The following is a 20,211-nucleotide window of genomic DNA, read 5'->3' on the forward strand; positions in this document are numbered from 1 at the left end:
TTGTTTAATGCTCTGTTTTTGTATTATAATGAACAGCGGAACGTTAGATGCATTCTTCATCACCATCATCATCATGTTATAGTGATACAGTTAGTTTGTGTTATTGGTTCAATATAGCATATATCGAGCACTTTCGTTGATGTTGAAGTGCAGGCTATACGCCACTTTCGGGTCCCGGGGGAGCAGCTGGCAGTGAAACAGACCAGATAAAACTCTTTCTTCATTGTTTGTTGTGTATTCAGTCAAGCGGGTCGAAGTTACAAAGCACTTCACATCTTATTAATCGGCCTAATTGTACCTTACCAGTGCAGTAATAAAGTAATCTGTAGAAAAGCACCGTATTTAGGTCAGGGTTATGGTGATAAAGAATGCATCTAACGTTCCGCTGTTCATTATAATATAAAAACAGAGCATTAAACAAACCATCATGCTCTTTCTTTGAAATCATGCAGAAATGTCGTCAACAGCGGGCCATCACGTGGTTTCCGAAAATAACCGAGTAACACGAGTAGATTTTAGCCGAGACCGGCGGAAAATATGTCTCAAAATTCCGTGTGTGTAAAAAGACGATCCGCGAACAGAGATTTGAGATCCGTGAACAGAGATTTGAGATCCGCAAGCGCATTTTTGGTCCACAAATACAAAATGGATTCACAAATGCCTGATCGAAAGGTGTAAATGTTAAAGAGATATTCACAGATCTTTTTTTTATTTGTGAACATATTTAACGTATTTGCAGATCTGTTTTACACTTGCAAATGTATTTGTGAGTTTGCAAATCTTTTAAATGCATTTGTGGATGTTGTTTTACATTTACAAATCACATATTTACACACAAATTATTTTTATGTTCACACAAATAATTATGAGACATATCTATGCCCATAGAATTGTTGCACAAAAGTTTCGAGCGCGCACAGAATAAATCTGAGAGCAGAACAAATCTGTAAGCAGCAATATATCTGAGTGCAAGCGTACAGTTTGAGCACAAGCAGAGCAAATCTAAGTGCAAGCAGGCACTATTTGAGTGCGAGGACAGGGTTTGAGGGAAATAAATACATAAAGTATGCTCTCAAATTTAAATACCACGCTCTTGAATAAAGATAGGGAATAGCCCCCATAATAACCCCCATAACCTGACACGACACTACGGTGGCTGAGAAGGGTCTAGCTGCGGCCACGGACAGTGGAGGTAGTCTTCCTTTGTGGTCTCTAACTCGTTGAATAATTGTTTTTAAACTAAATAAACTACCCAGTATGAACGTTTGTATAGCCCTTATTAAAAACATTCGTTCCTCAAGTTGTAAAATGTGCTAATAACGTTATTCTTAGAGTTATTTCCCTCTGCATTATGAACGCGCATCTAACCCACGGGACCGCGCTGCCCGGCACTTTCAAGTTACGTGTTCAGCACTACATGAGTTTCTCTTTACCCATGGATGCACAATAACAACGGACCATATCGCCTTACTGCCATCCCACGGAGCTGTAATAATGGATATATTGCACATGTTTGCTGTAATTCATCATTTGTAAAATATTATACTACATGGGCTGTATGATGTAAATCTCGTCAATTCGCTTTTAACGGTAGTGCCTCTCATCCACCGTAGTGTCGTGTCAGGTGGGCGTGTCGTGCAGTGTCGTGTAGTGTTGTGTACTGTCCGCAGCCGCAGCTAGACCCTTCTCAAGCTAAATGGACTATTGGAACGCAACCTGTCACTCCCATGGTTATATAATAAGAACGTCACTCCTCTCCTCTGAGCGGTCATTTTAAAGAGACGTCCATTAATGATGACAGGAGGCACAGCAGCCCTCTGTCTGATGGACAGATGTGTTCATGACGACTTATATATTTACTTTGATTCATTCACAGTGCGGTATAATGAAACAATAACAGGCTACAGATGCGGACACACATACACAAATATGTTTTATATAAATATATATACACCGATATTTTTGACGTCGAAATTGTGCATTCGAATTTTTTTCACTTTAATTTTTGGGATCTGAATTTGACTATTCGAATTTTTTTAACTTGCTACATTTTTATTTCGCATAGGAAAATTCGGAGCAAAAAATTAAGATACATGATTTTCAAAGTAATTATTTTCAATGCTATAAATTCGGTGTCTGATCAAATTCAAATACTTCCGTCTCTTGTTTGCTTCCATATATGTTCTTGTATAAAAGCACATTACATTACATGTCCCTTGTTAAACGCTTTTATCCAAAGCGGCTTACATACATTCAATTATTTCACACACAGTGACGTCACGAGCTACCCACAATGCAACACGCGCCATATATATATATATAAATACGCCATTTTCATGGAGGTGCAAATATCCTGGAAGTGCAAATATAAACAGCTAGCTAACGTAGCAAGGCAGGGCGCACTAGGTTTTTTTTCTGAATTAACGACCGAAGAAATCGCTGCATGTCTTCGGATTACATCTCTGGACTTGAGGGGTGTGCTCTAGGTCGTTACCAGCGTAAACTAGAGCTGTGTGGGTTGTCGGATTGCCTTTACAGACTGCGTCGATTTTGGCTGCATCTACGTCTAATTTCTGGAAACACCAGGTGAATACCCCACTTGTGACAATAATATTATCATGCCATTGTATATATGTGGTATTTTAGAGTTGACTAGATATTGATTAAGGCAATAGACTATGATATTCAGTACAGGAAGCTTAGCAACACCTAGACGGTGTATGGCTAAACCCTTGGCCTGCTTGCACCTCGCGTAAAACGGTGGATACCGGAAGTACGGTGTCGCCCTCGGCCCAATACCCGTATGTGTGTGTGAAAGAATACTGTGGACAATTTGGGGTGAAGTGCTGACATGGAAAGAGAGGGGGGAGGGGGCAACAGGCACGGGCAGAGGATGTTAGAGGGGAAGGGGCTGACATGCATAAAAGGCCACATCAGCGGTTTTTCTTACCAATCTAATAAAAATATGCCTCTTTTTTTTTAAACAAATCACTGACAGGTTGGTGCACACACTGCTTCATGACAGTTATTTAAAAATACATGCAAATAAATTAAATGTATTGCAGTACATTCTTCTAGTTACTACCTTCTCCATAAAGGCATACTGTATTTTCTTCCGTATGCACTGAGAAAATGCTGATATTGTATGCATTAGACACAGGTATATATGTTTCTCATCGATCATTTTTACATAAAAGGCAAACACACTAAATAGAGTGCAACTTGGAACAATTTTAAAGAAATCAGATTCACTATACACATGATATAAAATACCTAACAAAACACAACTTATTTTGCTTCAGTATTAAAACTTTTCAGTAGCCCAAGGAACTCTGTCGTTAATCCTTTGTGAACTGGGTTTCCATGTGCGCAGAAAAAAACCCATTATAAATTATATTTTAATAAGGGCGTTTGTGTAATAATAGGGCAAAAGGGCATTTGTGAAGCCCGCTTTGGGGTCTATCTGTGCACGTGCCTGGGGGGCAATGCAACATTGTCTCAGATTAGAACCTACCATGATGCTGCAGAGACCACACTAACTCCTCCATCTCCTGGAACGTATTAATACATGTATTACTGAATGGACGGAAATATTCCTTGGATAAGTACTCCGGTGTGAAAGCGCCTAATGTCCCTGAGTCGGGGGAGCAGGATGTTGTGGCTCAAAGTATCAAAGGCTGCACTCAGGTAGAGGAGGATGAGGATATTGAGGGAACCAGTGTCAGCAGAGGTGAGGAGCTTGTTGAAGACTTTGACGAGTGCAGTTTCTGTGCTGTGGTGAGGACAACATGCAGACTGAAGGGGTTCGTAAAGCTGGTTGCTTTGGAGATGGCAGCGGATTTGTTTGGCTACAATGCGTTCAAGAGTTTTTGAGAGGAATGGTAGGTTGGAGATGGGGCGGTAATTAGTGAGGGAGGAGGGATCAAGACCGGGTTTTTTGAGGATTGGAGTTACGGCAGCAGTTTTGAAGGCAGAGGGGACGGTTCCATGGGACAGCGAGGAGTTGAAAAGGTTAGTGAGTTTGGGGCAGAGGACGGGGAGGAAGGACTTCAGAAAAAGAGTGGGTAGAGGGTCAAGGGAGCAGGTTGTGGGTTTTGAGGAACTGATCAGATGGAGTATTTCAGGTGGGGTAAACAGGTTGAACTGGAAGAGGAGGAGGAGGAGGAGTCGGGAGGTCAAGGGAGATGGGGAAAGAGGTGGTAGCGGTGGAGGTTGGGGGAGATGCTTGTAAGTCAGATGGAGCTGAAAAGGAGTGGTTAATGGCGTTGATTTTGTCTGCGAAAAACTGAAGGAGTTAACTGCAAGTCGCGGAAGTAGAAGTAGGGAGGTTGTCGACGCGGGGTTTGAAGAGCTTGTTAACTGTGGAGAAGAGGGTCCTGGGGGGGATGAATACATGTTCATTCTTAACAACTAAAAGAAGCCAGTCAACTAAAGTTTGATTATCCGTTGCATGTCTGTGTCCAGCAGCTTATTTTCTCATAATCTGCAAAAGTTAGTGTTTGTTCTTGGAACTGTCACTGTGGTCTGACCTTTTATGGATCTACTGACACCAAGTACAAGGAGGCGTAACATGTAAACGCATGTAGTCACATACGACACGCTATTATAAAGTATTTATTATCACATTATGGTTACAATTATAAAAGGATATCAATTTGCTCTTAATCGAAGCCTCCCAAAATATAAAACTGGGATGTATAGTGTCAGGAGTCTCCACCTGATGGCAGCACCGAGCACAAACTTCCCAACACATTTGAAGAAAAGTTCTACGAGAAATGACTAGATCTTTCCCAGTGCCCGCCCCACACCATATGAAAAAGCTCATTATCCAAAGCAGCATAAATACAAAAATAATGAATACATTAAAAAAAGAAATGTTCACATTATTGCACAAACATAATAATTCCAAAATGAAAAATTAAATGTATATTCAATTCTAAAATAATTCTAAGATAGTTGTAGATCACAATAAAAAAAACTATCTTATAAATTTTCAATTAATATCCGATACAGAAAACATATAGTTTTTTGTTTTTTTTAATGAGAATATTTTGAGCATTAAAAGGAGTTTGAGAGACATTTCTGAGTTTATACATACCTTTTCTGATGACACTGAAAATATTCTTATGTTGGGATGTCCATCTGCGCTCCTGAGTGTATCCACCTTCACTATTATAACTCTTGACAGTACACATAAAAAAAGAAGATATTTCTGAAATGTTGCTGCTCAAAAGGAACTGATTATGAGGGTAGTTGCTTGATTGAATAATGATAAAGGTTCTGACTGATATACTGGCCCCGAAACATTAGACAGAACTACACTATCACATTTATAAACCCAAAAAGTTGATATTGTCACTAGAATACAATTATTTCCACACCTATAAGAAAAACACAAGACAATAATTCTTCATACATCAACCATAAAATGGATTTATTTCACCAGAGGTCCAAACATATTTCGGTGTTGCCCCAGGATGCATAGAAGATGTCAGTGTCATAGGAATTCAACTTCTACAAACCAGTGTTTACAATCTAAATGTTCTTCAGCTCGACCATTGGTTTGAACATAAAGCCAGGCGCAACAGATCTTCATGTTACACCGTATCAAAATGCCACCATCTAACTGGGACAGTCTGTAAAGGAATTAAAAAGGAATAAAGAGGGGGGTAGTTTAAAAAAATAATCTTAATTTGATCAGAGGGACGGTTGTGGTTCTGCAGGTGAATGAGTGTAAGGCTACTGGTATAGGTCAAAGAAAATCTCTCTTCAGTGTTTTGTCATTATTACACTTCTCTCATGTGGAGGGAAGTGGAAACTTGTACAAAACCACATTACTGTAATAACACTAATACTCCTTATGTGGTTAGGGTGGGGTGAGGCCCCAGCTCCTGATAGTAAACTGAGCTGAAGGGCCAAATTCAGGTTAATAGGGGAGGGGAAATGGGGAGCAGGGCAAAGGAAAAAGAAGTTTAGTGAACATCTGTGCAGGAAGCTGTGTTTGGGTTAAACCATCTACCACTGTCAGTAAACACCCCCCCATCAGAACATCCTACATCATCTGTAGGCGTATCTTACAGCTCTTAATTTATCTGTTCCAAAGTGGAAGATTTAAAGTGCCCCTGTCACCGCAGAAGGGGGGGAGGAGGTTGAGAGTGGGAGTTTCACTTTAGAAAAACAAAAATTCAGAAATGAGAAGTCCATACATAAGTCCATGTTTCCCCCTCCCTCAGAAGCAGGTAACTCAGCCACACCCCCCGGGGAGGGAGTGTGGAGGGTGGATGCTCTTACTCTCCCCCTCAGGTTAGCCTCTGCACGATGACGGCGTTCAGGAGGTTGGCCTGCTCCAGCGTCAGGCTCTCATCCGACAGCTCTTTGTTGGGGAAGGTGGTCATCAGGACGAATTCGCTGGCGGCCATGAGGGGCCGGGCCCCCACCAGAAACTGCCGCAGATCCGACACCCTGAAGGAGCAACAACACGGGGGGGTTACTGATGTTGCGGTGAGTAAGGGATAATGTGCAGCAAGCCATTCACTACAGCAGAATTCGCTCTAACGGTATAGATTTTGAAATTATCGATTTAAAAATCTATTGCTTCCACCAAGACAAAATAGTCCATTCTTCTGCGTATCAACGGCTTGAACTGTGGCCACAGCGACCATGGCACTGAGCGAGGTTCTCTGTAACTGTCCAAGTCTGTTCACATTTTCTTTTCCATTAACCAGTCTTTAAACACTGGCAGAGCGCATACGGTGTCAGTGTTTATTTCCTGTCACTCTTCTTCTGCTGCAGATTTGTCTGTCATCAAGCTCTCTGAGTATTAAACCCTTTCCATCTCTTGTTTTCCTTTTCTTTACTGGGGACAGTTTAGCCATCATGAATACAAAGTTCTGTGTTCTCTAACATTTCTGGGCCACAGCTAACGTTATATTGACCAGAGTTATGCAGAATGATATGACTGCACATAGTCCCTTAACCAGAGCGTCCTTGGCAACGGTCTGCTATCGACAATTAGCAGGTAACTGAATGTCAAAATTGACAAATCTGAATACAATTAGTTAACCGAGTCGTTTGATAACAAAACAGCTTTTTTTCTAAATATATTTTTCACTGCTTTATCATTGTTTTTGGGGCAATGACATGGGGTTAACTGAATGAGAAAATGTCATACTCAATCTAAAAGAGGGAAGCACAGATTCACCGTCTGTTCATCGGTAATTGACGATATTCACCTTGTTGACTTCCAGGTAAACACGATCAATCACAATGCTTATCCATGGGGTCACATCAATCATGCCCGTCTGTCGGTTATTTGAAAAGAACACTCTGCTACAGCATAAGAAGTCACGTGTGGTTTGTTTACAATTTAACGTTAAAGAAAACTGTCAGCAATAGAGGACCACCGACAAGAATGCTGTCTTAATTGATGATGTGTGCGTGCCATCTTTCAGAAGAGAAGAGCTCATGAGGGTGTGGTGTCGTCACCTGTGGGTGTGGTTGAACCTCTGCACCAGCCGGCCTCCGTCATGCAGTCTGATCTGGATATTGGTGACGGGCTGGGAGGAGTCCAGGCTGACGGTGGCGCTGGCCTGAGCCTCGTTAGCTAACTGGTCCTGCTGCGAGGAGGTGGGGGAGTTAACCAGCTCTGGGGTGGCACTGTTGGAGGAGGAGGGGGAGGGGAAAGTTAGGAGAGGCATTTTTATCTTTATCTTAATATTTGATAGAATTAGCTTCCTAAAAAACAGGAATTAGTCAGCATTCTGCCATCATTTTTGCCAGTATACATACATACAGATTACAAATTTTAAAAAAATTAAATAAGAATTAAATACAATTCGGTTAGAAGCAATTAGGAGGGTCTTGAGTTCGCTTTTAAAAAGTATGAACAGCTCTGCTGCCCTCAGGCCCTTAGCATCATAAACTCCCCACGCTTTTTAAAGCCCATTAACACCAAGTTTAACATTATTAAATTGTGGACTGGACACTGAATACATGTTTTCTTACTTGTTGCTACTTTATCTAACAGTGTTAGCTACATATATAAAAAAACTTTTTCAATAAAGACAAGTAAAAAAAACAACATTTGCAGCAAATCCATTGTTGAAAATCCCATTATTAGTTTAAAGATGCATAACATGATGCGGCAGCAGACCATCACAAAATATCCAAGACATTCCCTACACTACAAATGTGATAACTGAATAGCAACTATGTCGAATTTACAATCGTAGATTTCTTTATTTGGGTTATTTAAGTGCTGTTAAAATCCACTAACTTTACTTTAAGAGAAGGGACAACTGTATTTTAATGTGCTCAAACAGTGCCACATGACTAGTTGGAAAGCAGTCATTTCACTGGAATGAGCCCAGACATAAGGGCAGAAATAAAGATGATTCATATTCACGCAGAGCGGGTAAAACTAGTTTTCCAGACTTGATTTAGATGCTGCTTTTTGTTTGGAAACAATACGGAAAGCATGTTCAACTAATGAAGACAGCTCATCAGTCTCACGTTCCCAGCTTCTGTCCTTCGCCGCCAAAGGCCTTGAAGGCCACCTTGGGTTTGGAGAAGTCCTCGTCTCTGTGGTCCTCCATGTCCAGGTTGACCTGGCCCCCCCGGGACCGCTGCCTCAGCTCCAGGGGAATCTCCCTGCAGAGGGACAACCGGTCAACATACAGCCATATACATATTCACATAGGAGCATTAGAGTCAAGTGTGTGTGCTGACCATGTGACTGTTCTCACCCTCTTCTGATGGCCTCGAGGAAGTTGGCATTTCCAGGATCGCTGTAGTTTCTGAGATCACCGTTATCCAGACTGAAGCCTGTCTTCCACAGCTTCAGCACCACGTGTACCTAACAACAGACAGATCATACATCAGTATAGATGTTATTCCCCTACAACTAGTCTTAGCAGAAACTGAACAATCTAACCTTCTCTGATGACTTTATTTAGTTTAGTTTTTTGTGTGTACTGTACTTGCAGTACTTCAATGAAACAGCAACAGCTTTGTATGTCCTGTACATGTGGAACACAGCATGTCAACTACATATTTGATAAGTTAACGGCTTAATGTAGCCTACAACCTTAAAATGATGCTGCATATCGAGGCATAAATGGATTTACTTTCCCTCAATATGACCACATTTAATTAGCGTGTACTGAAATGTGCTCAGGGCTGACCACTAAAAAACCTATAGTCATATGACTGGACATTTTATAGAACATTATGAAGCTAGTGGATCATCACATGTTTCTATACAATCTGTCATATTCTTTGTGTAGCAGCAAGACACGCCTATTGGATAGTGGTTAGAGGCCAAGTTAGGCTCATCACTTTGACGCCTTCAAGTTAGAGTCCGTACTGAAGTTATAGTTTAACGATGTTAATAAAAACAAACAATAACTCAAACGGGAGCAAACGGTCAATCCTCATAACTCTGGATGGGTATCGTTTGAAATGTATCGATTCCGGTTCTGCTTATCGATTCCGGTTCTTATCGATTCCCCGTTTCGATTCCAAAATTGTAAAAGCAAGAGGTCAAACGTTTAGATAACAAAAATATCTTTATTCTTTTAAGCTTTAACTGACATTTTTACAAATTAATAAAAATACATGCAATACAAATGTATTACACAATAGCTGTGCTTTATTTTAACTGAGCTGTGCCTGTGGCGAGCTATTAACAGACATTACACTGTGCCTTGTCTTTTTCTTTCTCAGTGTAGTGGAGCATCACTTCAGAGCGTTTACCGCGACCCATCTTTGGTGTTATGAAGTGACTGAGCTCGTGAACTGTCTACTGGAGGGCGGGGGGAGCCTCGCTGCGGGGCAACTGTGGACCTCTGTCGCCTGTCGCCGCAACTTACATGATGCCGTTTAAAAAACTAAGGGCGGTGCCGGCCGTCAGCGAACCGAGCCGGCCGTTCCGTGGTTCTCCAGAACACACAGATGGCCAGTCCGGTATGTATTCCACCGGGTCACCGCGGCGCAGACGGACCCGGTGGAATACAGGGTCTACCGCGTTTAGGAACCGTTAAGCAGAACCGAAAGTGTATTTTGTATGTATTTTTGTAAATGTATATCGGTTCCAAATATCGGTTATCGGTCTCCTTGATTACTAATAATCGGTATCGGCCTTGAAAAAGCCATATCGGTCGATCCCTACTAATGATAATTATAGAAATATGTAATTATACAAAATAATCATCCTAGCTCCTACACTTTGTTTATCTTAGATAGATAGATAGGATGGGAGGGATGAAACCCTCGTTAATGGTCACACATGCAGAGCACACAGCACACAGTGACATTTGGCCTCTGCATTTAACCCATCCTAGTACCAGGAGCAGTGGGCAGCTGTTGTACAGCGCCCGGGGAGCAATGGGAGTGGGGGGAAGGGGGATGTCCAGTGCCTTGCTCAAGGGCTCCACGGCAGGGCTCAGGAGGTGAACTGGGACCTCTCCAAGTAGCAGTCCACTACTGACTGAGCCACTGCCGGAAGCATTTCCTAAATGTCCTGACTGCATAACAAACACAGTGCAGAACATCTGATACAAAAGTAATCACAGCAACTAAAGGAAGTTTGTGTAAAAAGAACAATTTGAATACATTGTGTGCAGATTTATTATAGACATTAAATACACTTTTCTTGTTGAATTATGTTTTTTTATGCTTGGCCATTGTTCCATTAGCTCTTAGGTTGTTCTTTTTGACTGTTTAGTCAGAGAAGGGTGATGGCATAAGCCCTTGTGCTGTGCCTTGAATAGTACCAAAAATGGCAGACACAAAGCAAGACTTTAGACAAACTCACATCTTGCTGGCTTCTAGGGCCGCGCCTCTCTCCGGACACGTAGGCTGACTCCTCCTCAGGAGCTGCACCCAGCCTGTAGCCCCCACCGATAAAGGCCTAAGAGCAGAGGAGGAGATAAACACTGATTAATCAAGCACAAGAAGAATTACAAACAAGAAGAGGATGGAACTGCTGACCCATCGATGTAGAGGGGGAAAAGGACAATGGCGTTGTTCTCAAGAGTTCCCCCGTACCTTGGCTTTGCTGGTCTCTCCTGGCCCCCTCCCAGGCCGGTCCAGTGGCACAGCCCCATGTTCTCTGGCCCCCTTGAATAAATCCTCCACCACTTCATTGGAGCTCTTCTTCTTGGGAGGCCCTACGATCTGTTGCCCACTGCGCTCCGACCCCCCAGCAAAAAACCTGGCAGGGTGAGAAAAAAGGAGTCAGGAATTAGAAAGTTCTATGAATATCCCCCCGTGTGAGGGTCTCAAAGTCTCAGGTAAGATATTTATTTTGAGAGATGATAGATGGTGTGTTTAATGTCTAGGAAATATCAGAGGCCAACTCAGTGGACATTTTTAAACGACAGCTAAAGACACATATTTTTTAATTAGCTTTGTATGGTGACACCCCACTTAAAAAATATATTATTTTATTCTTTATTATATATTGTTTTACTTATTTTATATGTTTTTAATATGATTTATTTTACCATTTTATTAGCGACATTCCCTTTTAAGTTGGTCTTTTAATAATTTCACCTTTATTATTTATCATTTTAGTTTTTATTATTATCTTATTTGGGTTTTTATTTTATTTATTAAATGTTTTTTATATTTTATCGTACGTATTGGTTTTGTCTTCCTGTATTTTACTGAGGGAGATCACTTTGATTTCATTGTGTTTCATTTTGTATTACCATACCGTGTCTCTTAAACTGTTAAATCATGTTGTTATGCTGCATATGTACTACAAGGTTTTAATGTCTGGCCTGATGAAAAACTCTTGTGATGTGTGCCTTGTTACAGCACTTTTAGCTGCATGAAAAGTGCTGTACAAATATAACTTATTGTATTAGTGAATACAATTGAGAAGGCTCACAATCTCACTGTGGAAAGCAGCATTGTATTCAAGTCTCCCTTGCTCTTGTTTTTGCATTCCAACAGCTTACAATTAGCTCAGGGTCTATGATTACTTATGTCATTCTAGTGCATGAATTGCAATCACTGTGAATAGTTACTATGCAACAGATGTGCTCTGGATTGTATTTTTCCAGCTATCATTTAAAGGATTATTAGCTTCATTTTCATTTGCATAAATTGGCTTGGTGCATATGCCATGTATTTACACGGGCTGACATGTGCCCCCCTTAAAAACTGAACTATACATTGGGGTTATGGAGACACAATGTTGAAACCATAAGAACCGTTATTGGTCAGCGTGTATTGCTAATATTTTGTCAAACAATCTTTGGTATAGATTAATAAGGAATAAATCAATAAAAAGATTGAAAAATGTCTAAGTAACCTTCTCCTTTTCTGTATTAGCAAACCAACTCCACTTTAACCGTCTGCTCACTGCGACACCACTCTAGCACATTGAAAAAACTAAACACAGCACAGAAAGGTGTCATATAGGAAACAAGGCCAACTTCCCACAATCTCACATTACGAAGCTAACAGGAAATGGGGATATTTACTGTGGAGAGTGTAATTAACACAGAGAATAAGAAAGATAAAGTTGACAAGTCAAATATACAAACAATTGTGGCTGCACAAAAAGAGGCTATATATTTTCTACAGGGAAATTATATATAACCATTATTCTGATGCCAGGATATTTGTGGACTACAAATCATATTCTACAGACTTAAACGAATATCGTTTGTATGTACGTTAAGCAGTGATTCGACTCGTGAATGGAGGCGTGTGGCGCAGTGGACTAGCGCACTGGTGTTCGGATCAGGGGAGCACAGGTTCAAACCCCACTGCAGTCAGCATGTCGTTGTGTCCCTGGGCAAGACACTTGCCAAAATTGCTCCTGTGGGGATTGCCCACAGTATTGAGAATGTAAATTGCTTTGGATAAAAGCGTCTGACAAGTAAAGTAATTCGCAATTTCAATATCAGGCAAAACAGTTGCAATTAGTATTTTTTTACCCAAATCGAGCAGCCCTACCAGCAATCGGCCCTCTGTGTTGACCATGAACCCAGCTTGAGCAAAGCCCTGGAATGCTCAGGCTCTTATCTTACAAACCTAATACACCATGCATCAACGCTAAATACCCAGACAACACTTTTTAAGTAGTTACCAAGATTTCTGAAATACAGTATATTCTTCAAAGGAAAAACACCAGCACATTTTTGGATTTGAGCCAGCTGTGCAGGTAACACACCATGTGTAGTGTGAACACTATTCCAAATATTGTGGACTGAGAATTGTTCAAATTGACAGGGCTAACACTAGGGGTGTAACGGTTCACTCAAGTCACGGTTCGGTTCATACCTCGGTTTGGGGGTCACGGTTCGGTACGGGTTCGGTACAACAAGGAAAAGCAAAAAAAAGTTATTTATGTTTGAACAGTAGTGCAAGTTTCAGTTTAAAAATAAAGAACAAACCATACACAGTACACTCAGATGGCCATATTATCTATAATGGCTGATGTCAAACAAAAAGGTTTCATCAAGCTGTAAAACTAAAAATAATGTCTTGAAAATATGACATCATAAATAATAAGAAAGTGTTTCAAGAGCGCAAAGTCGTTGAAAAATATATGCCAAAAGCTTCCGTTATTTATTTTGGTCTCACGGCTTTCATGTCTCTTGGTTTATAAAAACAGCGGGGATCAGCTGCTGAACTGCTGTTGTCTTTTGCCGGGCTCCGGTGATTGGCAAATCTGGCTGATGCCTTCTGATATGATTTAGCATGTTTGGCGTGTGTTACCATTAGCATACCGCACCGCTGTAGAACAACGGCGACACACCGTCCTCGTCCAATCCACCACTTGTCCGATCCACCACTCGCACACTTAATCGTTATTGTAGTCCACAGGAAACCCGAAATGTTCCCACACAGCTGATTTAAAAGAAGCAGGTGGGTTCTAGCTCCTGTGTTATCTGAAATCGCCATACTAACTTTTCTTCTTGTATTTTGTTTGTTTTGTTTGTTTTGTTGTTGTGTTTCTTCTTGTTCTTCATTTGTTGTTTAAAGAGCCTGTGACAGCATCCCAACAACTGTTGTGCAATGAAATATTGGGCTACTAGTCATCTCGAACCGTCAGTTTAAAAAAGAAAAAGCGATACCGTTCCGATAAATATCAATAATTTCGAACATCGCGGGAAATTCCTTCGACTCATTTTGAAGTTTTGGGGGAAGCCGGAAGTGACGTCAATGTGGAAACGCTTCACTGTGCGGCGAGAGAGCCAAACACGGACAAAGTGTGTTGTCATGCGTAGAAATGGTGAATTACTGAGTTTAGACACGTTAATAACGTTTTAATGAAGTTGACTACAGTATATTCATATTTGTCAGTGCTTTCATGTCAATTCGGCGAACATAAACATAAATGATCGTGGTGAAGATGATGATTACATTAGGATTACAAATCGGTAGTGAGAGCTGCTGAATTTCCTCCCGTCGGATGTGATATAAAAACAAATCGATTATTTTTGTAGTTGTAAACTCAAGTGGATGAAACTACATTTATTAGTGCTTTCATGTCAATTCGGCGAACATATGATAGATTAAATGATCGTGAGGATGATGATTACAAATCGTTTGTTTGAGCCGGTCTGCATTTCCTGATGAGAAAACAAACCGATGCTTTTTGTAGTTGTAGTACACCAACATGGATTAAAATGTTGGGGAAATTAATGGATAAAATGCACGGATTATTATTATTATTATTCCCACTCCGATCGGGACACTAGGTCCACCGTTTCCCCGCAGCGAGGCTCCCCCCGTTGACAGTTTACGTGGGCTGGGTGCAGAGGCGGACTGGCCATCGGGACGAATCCCGATGGGCCGGTACCGAAGTGGGCCGGTCGGATAGTCACTAGCACATCCCCCATAGGCGGCGCGTGAGGCTCAGGTTTGGGAAGGCTAAATAACTTTTTTTACCAGACGCTGCCCGCCTACGGCGTCTATAGAAAAGAGATCAACTCAGTGTGCAGAGTTTAAATCTCTCAAATCATATTACAGGATAAAGGAAATACAGTTTAAACTGCCGTATGCAGAGAAGACGCCGACGTGTCGCACTTATCATTCATATTACATCATCAATCAGATCATCGATCATATAATGTATCATATATTTCCTTATCTGAGTCAGCTTCTCCAGCCGTATCTGGCCGTGCAACACTTACAGTGTCACATACTGTATGCAGAAGTATTATTTTAAGCAACACATTATGTTGACGAAACACTCGAGTCAAATGTAATTAAAGTCAGATCCACTCGTGTCTTAGACGTGAACGCGCTCTCAGCTGGTGAGAGAAACCCTGGCTTGATTTACCGAGTTGATAACCAGCGTCGTAGGACCGCTTAGCGAGATCTCGTTTGTTAGTTTGTTGTTGTTAGTTTGTTTGCTACTCAAACATATCCAGGGTCTGTTGAACTGGCTTCGTAGTACATGGCACAGGTGGCTAGCAGCGCTAATGTCAAAGACACAGACATTGCATTATATTTGTATTTTACCAGGATGCAGTGACACAAATATTTACATATTTACATTTACTATCTACAGCACCCGCCGCCCCTGACATCCCCCACTCCCCCCGTTGACAATTTACTAGCGGTACCGAAGTGGGCCGGTCGAGAGTCCCGAGATGATTTTTAGTCCCAGTCCACCTCTGGCTACATGACCGTATGATCGCCCATATTGACGCACCTAATTCCTAAACTTCTAACAGATACAACATAAACCGATCCTTCAGCCTCATATGAGCTCTCACACACGTTCAAAATGAAACTGTCATCGCTGTCTGAGCTTGCTGCTGTGTGCGCCATCGTGCGTTTACATGCAGATGCTGGGATCCTGAACGGTGCAGCTGGAGCGCTGTGCCCGCAATGACGTCACACATCATTTGGCGGGACTTGAAGAATCCCCGAGAAGATCCAGGAAATGGTCAACATTGAAGGGCAGATTAATGGTTATCAAAGTACAAATATCCAAAATCAGTTCAGTAACGGTTTCCAAGGGGACAATATTTACTCAAATTGATGGGTTTGGATGATGGGGGAAACTCCTTTAAGGGCGGCTGGCAAACAGCTTTTAGGCGCAATACCGCCCCCTGGATTATATATAGTGTAGTGGATACTGCCCTGAATGACAGACTTTTTCCCCCCCACTCGTAAAAAAAAAGGCGTATTCGTCGTGTGACTGCATGTGCCGAACCGTGATGTCCGAACTGTGACGGTACGGGACGAATACGGATACCGTTACACCCCTAGCTAACACATTTAACCACAATGAACAACACTGACTATTTTTTCAAGAATTCTGTCAGCAGTTTATTGAGCCCTATGATAAGTACTCTGCATTAACCCTGTGAGTGGATAAACACTGTTATATCAATAGGATGCAAGGTAGAAATAATCCACCACCGAACCATCTGTTCGCTTTGCTTTGTCTAAATCACACTTGCCAAAAACAAGAGACAAAACGCACAATAAAGATCCTTTGACTGATAACATTATTATTGTCAATGCCGTTTACACTGTATATATATTCATCTGTTTATAGCCTATTTATAATAATTCCATGTGTAATTATTCTCATTATGTAGACTCCTGCACTGCTATTTTGCACTTCTGGTCAGATGCCTAAACTTACATTTCGTCACTAGCACATGTACTATGTAATGACAATAAAGTTGAATCTGAATTATTCAAACTCTCTACAGACACCTTTATAGTTGTTGTTTTGCGATAATAATATATTGAAAATCTGATTAAAGCCTGAAACATAGTACATTTTGTATTATAATTTACTTTAGTTAACACATTTATTTCTCTTAAGTTAAGCTTGCTAGTAGTTGGTGTAATGTAAAAAAAGGGCATTAGCAAACAATCGTTCTTTTTAAACAATCAGTTCACTGCAGTGCCCTGACCGCAGATTCTGTCGATGCAGCAGAAAAGCACAGATGACCGGCTCGCAGAGAATGATGGGAGACCAGAAATAGATTGGTGCATTCGGGAAACACCCTGCAATGCTTGACTTCCTGCCAGCCAAACACTGAGGGCAAGCTGCTGAGACAGACAGACATGTATACAGCCGTGAACAATTGTCACAACCAATGAAGATAAAGAGAAATAACTCTAACGGCTACTATAAAGGGCAAATACTTTTGACTTAAATGTGTCTTTGAGTCTACTTTAGTCCCTCTGAATCCCTTGATCCATTTCCTATAATTTATCCAACTCTAATCTGTACGTTTCTTGAGAAAAAGGTCATTGCATTTCAACTTAATAAATAAATAAAATTGCAATTACTTTGCGTGTAAAGTATGCTGTAAATACTATCCTAAGTTTACATTCTATTGGTAGTAGGTTGGTCTATTAAAAAGTGTATACTAACTTATGATGTATATTTATATTGTCTATCTCATAGAGATACTTTGTAGATAATCATCTCTCATTGTTGATTTGTATGCATTTACTGTTTGCATATATTTTCTTCCATCTACTGTTAATGTTTATTTTCTATTTAAATACAGGTGCAATGATTTGTTTACATGCTGCTGTGGCAAAATAATTTCCAAAATGGGGATTAATATATTAAAGCTAACCTAAAGCAGTCAAATATCTACCGTAAGGTACCTAATTCAATCATTGAAGAAAGATACACCATTATGATTGATTATTCTAAAAGTGAGTGATACATTGCTAAAGATAGACCAAACAGGAAATCCCACTTACCTTTGGCCTTCCTCCTCATCACTCTCCTCCTCTGCGTCATGCATCATATCTCTGAAGGAGGTAACTCTGGGCTGAGCGCTGATGATAAATACAGTTTTAGAGTAATGGTCAATAACGGACATTGCATTGAAGCTTATGAGTGTGCCAATACATTTTCTTGGAATGTGATGTGTCAATAAGTCACCTTGGCCCCGCAGACCGAGACACCGAGGAGCCTATCTCAGGCTGAGGAAGCGTCACTATGTCTTCATCAGCTCCATCCTCAAAGAAACTGGCGAGTGCGAGCTGGGAAGAAGAAAAATGTAGGTCAAAAGAAATGTATTTTATGTACAATTTGTCATCAGGGTCCTTTTACAATGTTACACGTCATATTTAGAGAGGGGTCCCTCAGTTGCTCTTCTTGAAGCATTTCCCCTAATGGGCTTTGTTTGGGGATTTTTCCTTATTCGAAGCGGAAGTCATAAAACAGAGGGTGCTGTATAATTTACAGATTATAGAGCTCCTTGAATAAAATTACCATGAATGACTTGTTTTACTGATAACCATTTAGAGAACATTTCAGTCATAGCTGGATAACTTAACTCCTTAATTTGCTGTGTCATAACGTGTGAAATCCCTATTCACACAAGACAATCAAAGTTAATATGTATTTTGTCTAGTTCTCTCATGTGTAAAATGTTATATTCCACAGTTGAAGCGCTATTCGATTGAGAACACTGGATCATAATAGTAATTTAGTTTCGTTTTCTATACGTAAAGTTATTTGACGATGAATTGAGTGTGTTTACAGCCGTTCTCCTACCCACAAACATGACTTTAAACGGGACAGCTGACACAGCAGCGTCAGAAGCTAACTTATCTTTACCAGGTTGACTGACATTAATCTAACGTCACATCGGTTCATGCTAACGCTAGCTAACATGGCTCAATGGACAAACGTCAGAGTAGCTTTAGCCCACACGTAATGGCAACATGCTTAGTGGCGACACTTCAGGAATGGACAATTAAGTAAACATGACTGTGTTTGCTTACTAATTGTACATTGGTTTTATTGTTTGGTGACAGAAAGCGGCCAGGCTATTGTCAAAGGGTGACTTGCACAAATTACCGGTAACACAGGCTAACGTTAGCCGGGAAGCTATTCCCCTTACACCTATCCAGTCAGCGCTGTTTTCTGTTGACTTCCCGCCTTACAGTTCCCCACTGTTTAGTGGGGAAAATAAAACACTTACCTGCAAATTCCATCCTGCTGACTCCAGGAAAAACCGGGCTCTCTCCTCATCCACATCAGTAACAGCGACGAACTCCCTGACAGACTCCTCTTGGCTCGCCATTTTGATTTGCTCCTTCAGCGACTCGTCCGCCTCTAACCGGGAAACAAGCCACAGCCGATGGTTCCTATCTGTTCCAAACCAAGCAGGGCTGTTCAGAGATGGGACTGCCCAAATGTATTCAAAAGCAATTATCAATATAGAGAATGCTTTTTTTGTTGTGGATTCAAAATGTCAGTAGGAAAATCATAATTTATGCTGGTCACTAAAAGGAAATAGCCTAATAGGTCATTGCCAGGGGTTACCACTACATAGCAAGTCCATAGATAGAGTCATTTTATTTAAATATCTTGGTTGTTGATTGATGAAAATGTACAGGAGGAATCATATGAGAAATATTGACATCAAATGTGCTTTATTTAATAAGGTGCTTGTTGGTTTTGAAAGGTAAGCTGTCGAAAACACATTATTACACACATACAGGGCTTCAATGAGAGCCATTTTGGATTATGATTACTTTGTGTATTAAGCAGCAGTTACAAGTAGGAAATAAACTGGACAGAAGAATACAATGCAGAAGAATGAGATTACTTTGGGTTCCATTACTCATACAACTATTTGTTAAACCAGAAGCAAAGTAAGAAGGTCAAAGGCATTAAGCAAAAAATACAAGTATGTCCTACTGCATATTGCAGTATGGAAGCCATCACATTTTTATGGCTATTCTGACCCACAATACTTTATCGAGCAAGAGGGAAAAGGTAAAGATGCAATGTTGTGATGCAGTGGGCAGGGCCGTCCCTGGTCAACTTGAGGTGCACGCAAAGTTATATTCGCGCTCAGTTGAGGCCTCCTGCGCAAGGTGAGGCTCAACGCAGTCTGCGTAATCGGCCTGTAGGGAGGGACGGCCCTGAGAGGTGGTGCCCTCTGAACCTTGTAGTGCAGTAAAAGTAATTGCATAATGCATAAAAACAATTGAGATTTATTTGAAAATCATACATTTCAGAATCAGAATTAGAGAATAATGAGTTAGGATCGTTAGGATATCAAAAACAATGGCATCATTTAAAACAATAATTGATAAGTCACAATCGTCGTAGGACCGCCCCGGGATTCCACCGGGTCTGTCTGCGCCGCGTTACGTCTGCGCCACGGTTTTGTTCCGACCTCCTCCTATGCTCCTCCAGCGTCAAACCCATGGTCAAACCCCACCGGGCGCGTTTCAGAAGCG

General features: G+C 41.0%; 1 protein-coding gene across 1 annotated transcript; it reads right to left on the reverse strand.

Moving 5' to 3' along the window:
- Window positions 1-5,406: 5,406 nt before the first annotated feature.
- nsfl1c (NSFL1 (p97) cofactor (p47)) lies at window positions 5,407-19,138 on the reverse strand. Its single transcript, XM_034218504.1, has 9 exons — window positions 18,942-19,138; window positions 17,894-17,994; window positions 17,710-17,787; window positions 11,047-11,212; window positions 10,814-10,909; window positions 8,745-8,854; window positions 8,512-8,649; window positions 7,486-7,656; window positions 5,407-6,462 (listed from the first exon to the last, which is right to left on the reverse strand). The coding sequence occupies exons 1-9, from the start codon at window positions 19,041-19,043 to the stop codon at window positions 6,300-6,302; spliced, it is 1,125 nt and encodes a 374-aa protein (XP_034074395.1). The 5' UTR covers window positions 19,044-19,138; the 3' UTR covers window positions 5,407-6,299.
- Between the last annotated feature and the right edge of the window lie 1,073 nt (window positions 19,139-20,211).

This window comes from Gymnodraco acuticeps, unplaced genomic scaffold, assembly GCF_902827175.1.
Source record: "Gymnodraco acuticeps unplaced genomic scaffold, fGymAcu1.1, whole genome shotgun sequence".
NCBI lineage: Eukaryota > Metazoa > Chordata > Actinopteri > Perciformes > Bathydraconidae > Gymnodraco > Gymnodraco acuticeps.

Excerpts from the sequence above, each read along its gene's own strand:
- nsfl1c (XM_034218504.1), bottom strand. The coding sequence starts at position 19,043 with ATGGCGAGCCAAGAGGAGTCTGTCAGGGAGTTCGTCGCTGTTACTGAT. Across the intron at positions 17,995-18,941 it reads CAGCAGGATGGAATTTGCAG|CTCGCACTCGCCAGTTTCTT; the intron begins GTAAGTGTTTTA and ends TCTTCTTCCCAG. Across the intron at positions 10,910-11,046 it reads GAGAGACCAGCAAAGCCAAG|GCCTTTATCGGTGGGGGCTA; the intron begins GTACGGGGGAAC and ends CTCTGCTCTTAG.